The sequence below is a fragment of the Rhinopithecus roxellana genome, chromosome 1 (genome assembly GCF_007565055.1).
Source record: "Rhinopithecus roxellana isolate Shanxi Qingling chromosome 1, ASM756505v1, whole genome shotgun sequence".
NCBI classification, from domain to species: Eukaryota; Metazoa; Chordata; class Mammalia; order Primates; family Cercopithecidae; genus Rhinopithecus; species Rhinopithecus roxellana.
In genome coordinates this window covers 118,112,257-118,126,805 of record NC_044549.1, presented here as the reverse complement: position 1 = coordinate 118,126,805, position 14,549 = coordinate 118,112,257, and the positions used below count along the sequence as shown (strand labels likewise).

The 14,549-nt window shown below is 34.9% G+C and overlaps 2 protein-coding genes across 14 annotated transcripts in view; one reads left to right on the top strand and one right to left on the bottom strand.

Moving 5' to 3' along the window:
- The window catches only part of GPR160 (G protein-coupled receptor 160), a 43,591-nt gene extending 41,462 nt beyond the window's left edge, over positions 1-2,129 (top strand). For all 5 annotated transcript variants that reach the window (XM_030929560.1, XM_030929566.1, XM_030929574.1 and 2 more), the window contains one exon: positions 959-2,129. In XM_030929560.1, the coding sequence (XP_030785420.1) occupies positions 1,031-2,047 (1,017 nt within the window). In that variant the 5' untranslated portion in view covers positions 959-1,030 and the 3' untranslated portion in view covers positions 2,048-2,129. The remainder of the gene's footprint in view (positions 1-958) is intronic.
- Positions 2,130-4,465: 2,336 nt separating this feature from the next.
- PHC3 (polyhomeotic homolog 3) overlaps positions 4,466-14,549 on the bottom strand; it is a 95,472-nt gene continuing 85,388 nt past the window's right edge. For 8 of the 9 annotated variants that reach the window (XM_030929548.1, XM_010376003.2, XM_010377310.2 and 5 more), the window contains one exon: positions 4,466-14,208. In XM_030929548.1, the coding sequence (XP_030785408.1) occupies positions 14,054-14,208 (155 nt within the window). In that variant the 3' untranslated portion in view covers positions 4,466-14,053. The remainder of the gene's footprint in view (positions 14,209-14,549) is intronic. The other variant, XR_749704.2, reaches the window with a different exon arrangement.

Sequence of the window (14,549 nt, the reverse complement as noted above, 5' to 3'; positions counted from 1 at the left end):
TATTTTTAGTAGAGACGGGGTTTCACCGTGTTAGCCAGGAGGGTCTCGATCTCCTGACCTCGTGATCCGCCCGCCTCGGCCTCCCAAAGTGCTGGGATTACAGGCTTGAGCCACCGCGCCCGGCCTGATTTTTTTTTTTTAAGGATGTGTTTCTTGGATCTCCTTCCTTTCCTTCCAATCCTTTCCTGATTTCTTCTTCTGACTTCTTTCATCATCTCTTTTTCCTGCTTCCAAATGCATGTATTACTGAAGCCTCAACTCCTGTTCCTTTGCCTTTACCTACTGCTTCCTGATGTTCTCATTTATCTATACTCAGTCCCTATTCCTTCCCTGTATTATCTTGTCTCTCCACATGCCATAACTGAAAGATCATATCCAGAAGATAAACACTTCTCTCTTTCCTTTACCTATGTTTCCATTATTTTTAACTGAAACCATCTGTTTTCAGAGATTCAGGAAAAGATTCAATCTGAAGGATCCTGCAACTAAAAAGCTTTGAAAACTGTGTTAAGGGGCCCCATAAGCATAGCTTCTAAACTTCACTGACAAAAGGGACTGGGGTCATGCAGTATGGAGTCAGAGTGGGGTGGGATTAAAAGCTCTATGTAGTTGTTTTGCATATTGCTATCAAGCTTCTATTTTAGGCATGAGTTTTGGCCCTGGTAGATAAAACCATTTCTCTAAGTAAGTTGTTAAAACCTGTACTTACATATAGAAGTTAGTAATTTATATTTAACATTTTCGTTTAAAAATCTCTGCATTCTGGACCATCTGGGTCTCAAAAAAATGACCAAAGTATATACGTTAATTTTTATGTTCTGTATTATATGACATATAATTCTTATTCATATATTTATTTGGGGAAATGACTGCATTAGGCTTTTAAGAATAGTGGTGCTTGCTTTGTAAAGTTTCAAAATAGGTAACATTAAGGTTTTCTTTTCACTTTTTTTTGCAGGGACGGAAAATAAAGGAAGCAGTGTTTTATCATGTGTATTTCAGCAGGTCTTCTTGAAATTTAAGTAAAAATATGACTGCCCTCTCTTCAGAGAACTGCTCTTTTCAGTACCAGTTACGTCAAACCAGCCAGCCCCTAGATGTTAACTGTCTGCTGTTCTTGATCATACTTGGGAAAATATTATTAAATATCCTTACACTAGGAATGAGAAGAAAAAACACCTGTCAAAATTTTATGGAATATTTTTGCATTTCACTAGCATTCATTGATCTTTTACTTTTGGTAAACATTTCCATTATATTGTATTTCAGGGATTTTGTAATTTTAAGCATTAGGTTTACTAAATACCACATCTGCCTATTTACTCAAATTATTTCCTTTACTTATGGCTTTGTGCATTATCCAGTTTTCCTGATAGCTTGTATAGATTATTGCCTCCATTTCTCTAAAACAACCAAGCTTTCATTTAAGTGTCAAAAATTATTTTATTTCTTTACAGTAATTTTAATTTGGATTTCAGTCCTTGCTTATGTTTTGGGAGACCCAGCCATCTACCAAAGCCTGAAGGCACAGAATGCTTATTCTCATCACTGTCCTTTCTATGTCAGCATTCAGAGTTACTGGCTGTCATTTTTCATGGTGATGATTTTATTTGTAGCTTTCATAACCTCTTGGGAAGAAGTTACTACTTTGGTACAGGCTGTCAGGATAACTTCCTATATGAATGAAACTATCTTGTATTTTCCTTTTTCATCCCACTCCAGTTATACTGTGAGATCGAAAAAAATATTCTTATCCAAGCTCATTGTCTGTTTTCTCAGTACCTGGTTACCATTTGTACTACTTCAGGTAATCATTCTTTTACTTAAAGTTCAGGTTCCAGCATATATTGAGATGAATGTTCCCTGGTTGTACTTTGTCAATAGTTTTCTCATTGCTACAGTGTATTGGTTTAATTGTCACAAGCTTAATTTAAGAGACATTGGATTACCTTTGGATCCATTTGTCAACTGGAAGTGCTGCTTCATTCCACTTACAATTCCTAATCTTGAGCAAATTGAAAAGCCTATATCAATAATGATTTGTTAATATTAAAAGTTACAACTATAGTAAGATCATTTTTTATAAACAGAAAGAACTCAGGATATATTAAAAAATAAACTGAACTAAAGCTTTTGCCCCTTAACTTTGATACTGTTCACAATGTGTCTTTTGGGGCTATGATACTATTTATTAAATAGTGTTTTATTTTAAAAACAAAATAATTCCAAGAAGTTTTTATAGTTGTTCAGGGACAGTATATTACAAATATTATTTTGTTATTAACACAGAAAGTGAAATGAGTTAACATTTGGCCATACTGATGTTTGTGTTACCCAAAAAAACTACTGGATGCAAACTGTTATGTAAATCTTTCACTGACAACTTTAAGATATCAACCAAAACATTTTTATTAAATGTTCAAATGAAAGCAAGAAAATAAAAATTGTTCTTAAAATGATTCGGTATAAAGTTCAGTGTAAGAGGAAGATCAGCTTATTTTAAATGTAGCTAATTTTAAAAAGTATATCTCTGTTCTTAATGCAAATATTCCTGGAAGAAGAGAGTTTTGGTTGCTCACCTTATGGAACTGGAAGTAATGACTAGGTCCCTTTCCATGATTCAGCAGATTTGTTTTCATATTATAACTTGTATGTCACATACTTGCATGTCACATCATAATGACATTAGCAATGTATCACATGTAAAAGTAGAGTTTTTCATCCTCAGCACTCTTGACATTTGGGGTTGGTTAATTTTCTGTTGGGGGACAGTTTAGCAGCATCCCTGCTCTCTGCCCGCTGACTGGTAGCACCTCCATGTCCAATAGAAACAATAAAAAATGTCTCCAGACATTGCCAAACCTCCCCCAGTGGATGGGCAGAGTAGCTTCGTTGGAGTAAAACAATATGAGTGGCAGAATAATCTTATGTTACTTTAGGAATTAAGCTACGTAGGTATTTTTGTCACCCATTTATAAATACTATATTGCATAAATCTAAACCTAGCTTTTCCTGAATTGGTGGCTTTTGATTTTTTTTTTATATTTATAGTAAGATATATTTTTTAACATCATGACCCATAGACATGTATGTTTTATGTTTACATGTCATAGCAATACTTACCCTTACATATCATGCAAATATGTTTTTTAGTGTCATTTTTTAAATGCTGGTTTTGATCCACTAAATTGAGTTCATGATCCACAAATGGATTACTTTCCATTATTTGAAAAAATGTCCTAAAACAAGTGCTATGGAACACTAATAATGGCAAAGAGATTTAAGAAATGTGTCCTGTGTGCCAGGTACCATCTTAAGTGTTTTACATGCAGCAACTGATTTAATCCTCACAGCAACTCTAACAGGAACTATTATCCCCTTCTTACAGATGAGGAAATTTAAACAATGAAAGTAAGAAACTCACTATGATACAACTAGACACTGGGGAAGCTGGGATGCAAACCCAGAATTCTGGTCCAGAGTTCTTGCTCTTACCACTATATTACACTGCCTTTCATTGGTGCCACTGACTGTTCTCAAAAAGAATGGTTTGTTTCAGAGTCAAATGTGAAGAATGTTGTTTCTTAATTATTTTTCACTTGAAAATGTACAATGCCCATGAACATCTTGAGGCTTTACAGTGCTATAATGAAGAAGAAACCCATTTACTTGAGCACAGAAGTCTCTTTAATTAGCTAATTAATTAACCATCTATAAAGACAAGCTGGGAAATGCTCCTGGACAGTCAGTCAGGAATTCTTTGAGTAGCAGGTTAATACAAACTCAACCTGAGCCATTCTAAGAACAAGCTGGATACTGGAAAGACAACTCGGTAAACTACTAGGAGAATCTCTCTTGAGCTGTTGGTTTCCACTTTGTGTCCAACAAAGTGGGTATTCTGGCTGCCAGCAGCTCAGGGCTTTCATAATTCCAACTTAAAACATCTCCTAACTTCAAATATACAGTCCCAGGGAATGACTGTTCAACCTGACTTCAATCATATGTCCACCTCTCTATGATCAGGTCTGTTAACGGAAGACATGGTAGGGAACAGAAATAACCCCTATAATAGATGCTACAGTGTTAAAAAAATAAATAAAAATAAAAATCACATTATTCTATAAAAACCAAATGCATATAGAGAACCAACTATATCGAAAGTTTAGGACAAATAATCCTATGTTCAAGAGAACATCAGGGTATGTTTAAACAGTTTAAAACATTAAAATCCGGCCCTCTTTCCTACTCTGTGTTGCTTTTCCCTCTAAATATATTGCCTTCTAGTTGGTCAAATATGGGACTGAAATATGTTTAAATATATTGAAATTAATCAGTAAAGACTTACACTCTTTGCAGATTTTAAATCAGGAGATTTTAAAACCATTTCAAACCTCACTAAGCTTTTTAACACAGGATTCCCCATGTCTCACAAGCTTAAAGAAAAAAAATTATTCAATAGACCAGCCAAATGGAAGAGGCTTTTATTTGTAAAGAAATGAACTTACAACTGGTCTACAATATATTATTATAATATAAACAATATAAATAAATGATCCTGTAGGCCCACTAATCTTCCATCCAGACCCACACGAAGCAATGTTACAACAATATTCTATATGAAAATGTGCAGGTAACAAAGGTGCAATTACAAGCAAGTTAAGCAGCAGAGTATAAGGTGCTTTAATTTAATAGTTAATGTTGCCATCAACAAACATTTAAATGCTCAATTTACTTCACTGAATACAGACACAACAAATATGAAAATCTAAATTCATACACATGCTACTTAATATGAAAGTGCTTTCTCTTTTTTAAAAAAATACACCAAATGGACACTTTTTACATAGATCAAATGTGCTCTTACAATGCAAAATTAACCTTCATTTTCAGGTTATACATTTTAAAACTGTAGCTATCAACACCAATCTAGGAACTCTAATGCTAAGAGTGCTAAAAACTATTTCATTTCTTGTAAGGAGGACTCTAATACAATATCCAATGTAAAGAATACATCTATATATAATCTTAACATTTGTTTTCTGTAAAGATAAAAAATGTTTTCTTTCCCCTTGGTGATCTTTGTTCATCCTGGGTGGATCATCTTTTGAGTTTTTAATAATACGAAAGTCCTATTTTAGAACAATGGGAGGAACCAAAAGGAGGAATTACAAAATTGGTTAACATGTGCTTAAACTTCCAAAAAACACCAGTTTATCACAACAACTGGTCTTTGCTAAAATTAACAACAAAATGTTAATAAGGAAGAAGACAAAAAGTACTAATTTAATAAAAGGCTTGAAATGCCTGCCACCATTGTCAGTATCCATCTATCCAACCTTCATTTACTACAAGCATACTACTACTTTGAGGATAATTTTTGGAACTTATTTTGACTTTTTCTCCTATAGGAAAAACAAAGACCAAGTTTTTGAAGGAGAGGACTGGGAATCTAGTTTAAATGTATGCATCCAAAATTATATCATCTTTGCACATTCAGTTGACTTTTTGAAATTTAAGAATACATATACAAAAGGATTTATGTAATACATATTTTAACAGCATAAAATATTTGAAAAATTAGTTATACTTTAAAAATTAAAACACTTAGTATTTTTTAAACTAGTACCATGGAATAATTTTTTGAAACCCAGATTATCTGGCTACTTAGATGATAGTCTTCCCGTTTTCAATTAGTCTGAAAGATTCTAATCCAACATTTTATTTGGATATTTCCTGCTTTAAAAAGCTGCAACAGGCTAGGCGCAGTGGCTCATGCCTATAATCCCAGCACTTTGGGAGGTTGAGACGGGCGGATCACTTGAGGTCAGGAGTTTGAGTCCAGCCTGGCTAACATGGTGAAACCCCGTCTCTACTAAAAATACAAAAAACTAGCCAAGCGTAGTGGCGCATGCCTGTAATCCCAGCTACTTGGGAGGCCAAAGTGGGAGAATCGCTTGAACCTGGGAGGTGGAGGTTGCATTGAGCCGAGATCGCACCACTGCACTCCAGCCTGGGTGACAGAGCGAGACTCTGTCTCAAAACAAACAAACAAAAAGCCACAAGAATGATAAACTATTTTTAATAGATATTTTCATTCTATATCTTTATGGAGAATGTTAGTATCAACTGATGTTGATATGTAAAGCTGTGTCAACAGGAAGTACAATGTGATTCACAGCATCCCAGAGTGACCAGGAAGGGACCTTAACCCAATAAATCTCCCATTCAATGTTTACCCCCCAAATACTTACCAATTCAAGCATGGAACTGTTTCATGTTTACCTGTTCTGCATTTTAAAGGATGCCCTTTGTATTATCTGCTTTCTAGAATATTTCTGCTTCTTACGTATCTTTAAAAGGTGGATATTTGTAATAGCTTAAAATACAGTAACATTTATTTTGTGTCATCTTTCTTAATTTAAAAACAAAATATAAATGAACGAGTCTGTTCCAGTGATCTCCTTTGAGATTTTTCAGTTTTAGAAAGTTGCTACACTGTCAGGCGTGGTGGCTCATGCCTGTAATCCCAGCACTTAGGGAGGCCAAGGTGGGTGGATCACTTGAGGTCAGGAGTTCGAGACCAGCCTGGCCAACATGGTGAAACCCCATCTCTACTAAAAATACAAAAATAAGCCGGGTGTCGTGCCAGGCACCTGTAATCCCAGCTACTTGGAAGGCAGAGGCAAGATAATCGCTTGAACCCGGGCGAGGTTGCAGTGAGCTGAGATCACACCACTGCACTCCAGCCTGGGCGACAGAGCGACCCCGTCTCAAAAAAAAAAAAAAGTTGCTACACTGTCAATACTAGGTAAAAAGCTCTTATATCAACACCAGCTTTTTTTTGTTCTGCCACATGCCTTGTATAGCAACAACTCTGGAACAGATTCAAGTGTTAAAATAATGCCGTGAAATATGGGCTGTCTCAACCTGTAAGTTCTTAATGTTAAGTCTCCTAAATTTTGTAACTTAATCAGGTGTAGGGCCAACTGATGTTTAGTATGTGAAATGTGTTATAAAAATTATGATATGATTCACTCAGACCCCTTAGATGTCATCTAGCCTAACCCTTTACCCAATGCATAAAAATACTCCCTCCCAGTTCCAAGTTTATTAAGATTCCCTCTCAGTCAGCTTATTAAGTAGCAATGATTATGTTCATATTTATTTAAGCCACAATGAATTTTGGGGGGAAGATTTTACTTATTACTAGTTCCTCATGTCATGATCACCACACACTGCACATATAAGTGTTCAAATGTTTTGCTAAATATAAGTACATGAATGACAATATTCATATGTGTTCATATATTCAGTGGTTAACCAATAAGGAGCATTTAGGAAAATGTCCTCATTTGCTTGTTACGTATGAATTTTCTGTTTTAATCCTTAGGAGAACAAAGACTGTAGGTGACCCAAGAAATGGATGCTAAACCGAACCCTTAAAAAGGGAAAGAGAATGAAGTAGGAGCAACCCCATTACATGGCCTAGAATCATAGTTTTAGAGCTGGGAGGTACCTCAAAGATGAATTAAACCAAAATCAACTTCTGAGTAGTACAGGAACCATATTGCATATCTGGAAGCTGTTAAAAAAGCTGAGTAATTGCCCAACATGTCACACACAGCTAACCCACTGACATAAAACCCCAGTCTCCAGACCAGTGTGTTAATCCTAACTCATCATCATCTTAATTCATCTATTATTTACTACTGAAATAGATTATTTACTGATTATTTAATGCTACCCAAAACAAAAAAATACTTTTAAGGGAAGCATTCTAAATAAAGATTTAAATATTAGACACTTCTGGTTTACTTGAAGCAAGACTAAAAAATTCTTTCTAAAATAGGTTGATGTTTAACTTCACTGATGACTAAACACCCCACCACTCTCACGAACACCAACTTTTTCACCATCGTCATTTAAAGCTCCACAAAGCTTGGATTTAACACTGATAACATTCCATGAAATGTAACTTTTAGGTCAATAAATGATGGTGACTATCAATCCTTAAGATGATTCCTGGAGTAAATTTAAACAGGTGCTCTAAAAGAACTTACTACCTTACTCTTATATTTAATTAAAACCTTGCTATGTAGTATAACAGTGTTTTAAAATTATATTGGTTTTCTCCAAATTGAAATTCATTACTCTGCTTCTTTTAAACAACACATTTTGTTTTCTTTCTATGGATTCATACTGAACACCACCAGTATCACTGAGAGGACCAGTACTTGTAAAAAGCAGTAGAAAAAAAATATTTTTCAAAAGTAGAAAGCTAGCTAGAACCTCATTATGTTGTACCTCTTCTTTAACATTTCAGATTAAAATTGTCATCTTTAAATAAAATTAAATGTCAACAAACTATAAAAGGGAAAAAATAAAACATCTGGAAAACATTTCCCAAACGTTCCCATAAACATGACACTTGGAAGGGGTGTGTGCATGTGTCTGAGTAGAAAAGCTGGTCCTCAGAGCTGAAAAGGAGGGCAGAGATTCCCCCTTAATGTATGTTTTCTAAATTGAAAGTTTAAAAAAAGCCATATTCTCTGGAATGTGATGGTAATGATTATATTTGTATTAATGCTTTACAACTTTTTTTTTTTTTTAAAGCATTCTCATAGTACAATTTGAAAATGGATTAGGTTCTAAAAACTAATATGTAAAACTTGGAAAATTCTTAAAAATTTAGGAAATTATTTTTCCAAAGAAGGTAATCTAATTTTAAACGTTTTTTATTTGAAGAAAGCTTATAAAACTACTGTGAACAAAACTATACAAGGATACATTTTATGAACGTCTAACAAAAGAGGACCTATCTTCCCAAAGAATTTTTTGTTTTGTTTTGCTTTTTGAGATGGTGTCTTGCTCTGTCACCCAGGCTGGAATGTGGGGGTACGATCTCAGCTCACTGCAACCTCTGCCACCTAGGTTCAAGCAATTCTCCTGTCTCAGCCTCCCAAGTAGCCGGGATTACAGGTGCACGCCACCACACCCAGCTAATTTTTGTGTTTTTAGTAGAGATGGGGTTTCACCATATTGGTCAGGCTGGTCTTGAACTCCTGATCTCAGGTGATCTACCCGCCTCAGTCTCCCAACGTGCTGGGATTACAGGTGTGAGCCACCATGCCCAGCCCCAAATAATTTTTCTTTAAGATATACAGCTTAACAAGTTGAAATTTTAGTAAGATTGCATATTTACTTTTCCTAATACTGTATTTGTGCTTATCTAAACTGGATCACAATCTTTGAGATTAAATTAAATGCTCTAAGCAGATTTATAAAATACCAATATTGATGAATGTGGGTAAACAGTTCATTTCATGATCCACACTGCTGTGAACCAAAGAAGCAGAGGTAGGCTTGTGTTTACCGAAATCCAGACTAGGAAAGAGAAACCTATAGCTTTTCTTTTCCCAATTCTTAGACTGAGATACAACCTAACAAATAAAATACTATCTTAAAATGCCTCTTTATAACAATCTACAGAGGTGATTCAACTGTGGTACCTGAAAATGGAAACTCTCTGTAATTCTGGCAACTCAATTAAAACAACCTTTGAATGTTTGACAAATACTCTCCAACTATAATAAAAGGTTGTCAAATTTTCGGAAATCAAAAATCACTAACTTATATATCATTGGAACTATTAATATCCATGCTCCTAAGCATGGAGACAGTGGGTATAGAGAGTGACAGAATGAGTCTGATTACAGGTAAATCTTGACATATAAAAACTATAGCCTATTTATCACTGGCATCTAACAATTAAAATGTATTATTTTGAACTATGGATGAAGGCCATATCTATCCTACATAACTTCTATCCTCTTGGGTCTGGAATGCTTTGTTCCTCCTACTTGTCTCCTCCTCTACTTCCCTATCCTTCCCCCTAGAAAACCTTCCTTAGGGCCCAGCTAGTTACATATGTGGTACACAAGAAACAGATTGAGCGATCATTTTGCATAGATGGGCCAGTTTCCACTGCCCAAAGGTTGCTCTGGAACATGACTGTCAGGTATCAGAAAGTCCTGCCCCAGCTGCCTCCCTTCCTCAAGTTAGCCCCAATACAAAATCCTCGCTAAAGATTTTGAGACAAAGATCTAAGAAGTAAGTTTTCATGCAGTTTTCTTTGAGCTAGAGGCCTTAAGAGAGGTAGTGAGATGAGGCCCTTTCATGCCATTAGCTAATGCTCAATGCCAGTAGGCTGCATGTGTTCCTGCAATTCATCAAGGTGAGAATCTTTAAACCACAAACTAGGCTGTTCTGGTTGAAAATATATCTTTAAAACATTTTAACAGTGTGTCCAGTCAGTTTCATCTACTGGATATGGCTGTCAGGTCAGCATCACTCACATACATCTATAATAGTGTATTCTTTCAAAAATCGTTTATACACATTTAATATAGGCATATAGCCTAAGACTATATTGCCTCCCTACCATACTTGTGCCATTGTGGAACCAAAAGCCTGAAGATGTACATAATGTACTTTAAGACATTTAACTGAACAAGTCAGTGGGAGACAGGGCACTATAACACATTTCAATTCAATCTAAGACTTGTATTTGTGAATAGATGTCTCGTTATAATTTTATACTTGATATATGAAGATAAGCTATGTCAAAAATTATTCAAAGGCATGATCACAATAATACTTGTTTCATAGTTCTAAGTATTTTGATACATCAGGAAACAAAAATCAACTGGGATCCCTAATGAAAGGAAATTATTTCTTCTAAGTAAAACATGAATATTCACTTCAAAAGTGCAGAAATGTGCTCAGTGTTGAAGCAGGCTAAGCTAACAAGGATGATGGCCTCCTCCTCTGACTCTTCCCATGCTCAAGCTTTTGCATTACCATTTCTTTCTTCCCATTCCACCTTGTCTACTCCTGCGTGACTGCTCTTAAACCACACCTTTTAAAAAAGTTCTGTTTAGAGCATTCAACAGCAAAGTAACAGTACCATCAGGGCAATAATATGCTACTTAAAAAATGACAGGATTTGGAACACTCTATCTCATACTATATATTCAAAGCTGCATAGCTGTGTCTTACACATGCCTACACAAGGCTTGATGAATATTAATGTCATATAAAAAATAATTTTCACAAATCAGCTCTCTTAGTTGTTTAACTTCCCTAGGAACACAAGGCTTAAAGCAAAATTTCAAACTTAACGGTTTTTTATCCCAATGGGACAAAGAGTGCAACACTTTAAGGAAGTCAGAAAATGCAAACTTAGGTAGCAAAAGTAGGAAGAACCTTCATGTTCCCTGTTTGTCATTACCTCTCCCCAGTCAAAATCCTAAAACTCTTAGTAGTAGTATGAAAGGATATGAAAACAATTATACTCTCCCCACCTATATCATACTGAAACTGTGCTTTAAAACTTAGGAGAGAGGTGGATGCTCAGTGTTGTCTATATATCCATTATACATAGTTGAAGCTTTGAAATTAAGAAACAGCTTTGGAAGAAACAGCTGTACCAATGTGATAGCAAACAAGCCATTTTTAAATAAAAACTCACTTGAAAAAAGCAAGTGCATCTTCTGGGTATGTTTTGAGTGGGGACAACAGAGATCTGGACTAGATTTAAGATTATAAGGTATTCTCCAATAGAAAACCCTCCTGTAAGCCCCTCCTGAATACTTTTAAGACAGCAGTAGGCACAGGGGCTTTCAATAAGTACAGAATGGCTGCTAGTAGGAAAGCAAATAAATAAAAGGAGAGCCTACAACACAGTTCAAAATTGATACCTTAAAGGCCATAGGAATATAGTTATGGGAGGTAATCATTATTGCTGGAGGAGTCTATCCCCAAATAATAAATTTTGTATTAACTGTGGATAATCTATGAGAAGTTTTAATTCCAGGCAAGATTTTCCATTGCACCTCCCTCCCTCATACTGTGAGCCGTCTCTTACTAATGCTTAGCCTGTATTTTGTTCTGAAATTCCAAAAAGAGGGGAAAAGTCAAGCATATGACAATTCTGTCATGATGATTAACTGCTAATAAATGAAAACCGATTATAGAGTACCTAGCTTTCCTTGAAACTTTAATCCAATGATTAAAAATGTGATATAAAGAAATATGTAACATAGACTACAAGCTATCGTAGGTCTGGAACATGAGCCTTATATTACATTACATATTCTAATCCTACATGTAACTATCAGTAAACATCTTTTTTCAAAACATTACTACACAAAGAATTCCACAAAGCATACATTCAAACAAGAGGCATCTAAAGATTAAAAAAATTACCCGCTGTATTTTTGTATAAAAATAATCAACATTCTCTAATGTACACAAAGCCAAAAGATAAATATAATATCTGTGATGTCTTCAGTGACATCTTTAGTCTTCTACTAGCTCAACACAATCTTTTTGAAAAGAGCAGTGAAAATGACTGAAACTCACGGACTCTTTATTTTCCCCTCCTTACTCGACTTCTGCCAAATATCTGTGTATGTTCCTTCAATTACTAAAATATCTCAATCGTGGTAATATAAGAAAAGAGTAAAACAAAACATTCATCATCTCAAATAAAATTTTTGATGTCCAGGACTATAAAGCTTTCAGGGCTTCCACAAACAATTTTGTTTTAGTGTCATAATTCTATAGAACACTGTTCAGTAAAAGGTTTTGCTTTAAATTTTTTTCCTCAAACATGTACATACAAAATTATATCTGGTGATTTAAAAGAAATCACTTGGTAAGTGCTTTGCAGGAAGCATGCAAACGTTTGGTAAAGGAAGTAGGAATGTACATTCTAGCTAGTCCCAGCATGTTCAACATTAGAAAAAAATCCAAAGAGCAACCACATATCTGCTACAAACTATTTTCTTGCCAGAAAAGGCTATGCACTAGTTCATAGGTATAATCATATTATGCCTTCATCATTGCAGAGGAGCACAGAGGTATGAAAGATAATCAGAATGAATTAGTACTTTCTGAGAGTTAAATTATTTCCATGTTAGTCCTTATTTTATAGGACAATTTGTAGATCTTTTTTTCTTTTTCTAATATGATTAAACTAGAAAAAATTATTCAGCAGAATATGAATGTTATGTGAATAATACTTTCATCATTTATATTTAGCATGCTCCATCTTTTAAAAGTATTCCTTTGGGTGAAAACAGTATTTATCACTCCTTCTATATCAGAGTTTCTCAACCTTGGCAGTACCGACATTTTTGAACTGATAATTCTTGATAGTGGAGGGGTGCTGTCCTGTGCATTGTAAGATATTTAGAAACATCTCTGGCTTCTACCTACTAGATACCAGTAGCAACCCTCCCCTAAACCCACCCCCAAGCTGTGACAACCAAAATGTCTCAGCATTGCCAAATGTCCCCTGGCAATCAAAACTGACCTCCACTGAGAACCACTGCTCTAAATAAATGTACAAAAACTGAGAGGAAAACTTTCTCAATCAAACCAAATTCTTGGTCAAGTTTGGAATAGAAACTAAGTCTTCTCACTTCCAGATCAGTATTGTTCATACCAGAACACAATTCCTTTTTTATAGGTAAAGCATATGTCTAAAAGACATATTTTTTAAAATGTACACTGATTTCATATGATTCTGTCACTGGACTACTAAATTATTCCGTAACATACCTCTCATGACAACCTTTAGAAAACTAATAGGGTAGAAAAAAATGTATAAGAAAATCGAATCAAAAGAGGATAAATGTAAATCATTAAATTACTTTTAAAAGGATTCTTTATATTAATGATAAACATCACCTTTAAAAAAATTATCTAGTATAACACATTTCTTTGAAAAATATCATGGCCCTCTATAACAAGTCTTTCAATGTTTCATGTAACCTGTAAAATTAATTTTACCAATGTTTGTTAATTATGAAAATGTATGATGAATTATTATACCTGTAGAAGAAATGTCAGTATTTGATGTGGAGATCCCAATGTGCTTGGCTATCCACTACAGTAAGTGTCATATTCTAGACCAAGTTAGGCCTTTACCTTACAAGTTTGTGTGAGAAGAGTAAAACTGCTGTTTTATCAAGGCTTCATGTTCCTGTTAAGATTCCTTCAGAGAGTTGATGCGTGCACAGATCTTCAGGGCTGGGCCTAGCTTGATATTCATTGCACTCATGAGATGGTCTTCTTTTAGCAAGAGAAGGGCCTGTCCATCAATCTCCTGTGCTCTGAATTCATCTGCAATATCCTGGCAGCCTGGAATTTGACCAGAGGATGGAAGTTAGAATTAAATATACAACAATTAGACATTACTCCTAACAGTCACAGTTATGCTCTCACTGGGTCTGAGAATCTGAAATACAGGCTGAGAAACAAATGAAATTTATTTATGGTAGTCTTGAGTTCACTCTTGAAGAATAGAGTATTTGCATTCTGAAAATAAGAATTAATTCAAAATCCAGGTAAAGCAATTTGTTTGGAATTCTTGCTCTAAAATAATGTTATAGAAATAATTCATAAGAGGTAAAAATGTACAAAGTCTAGATATAATACTGCCTTCACAAAAAGGACTATGGTGTTACCTCAAAGCATGCCAC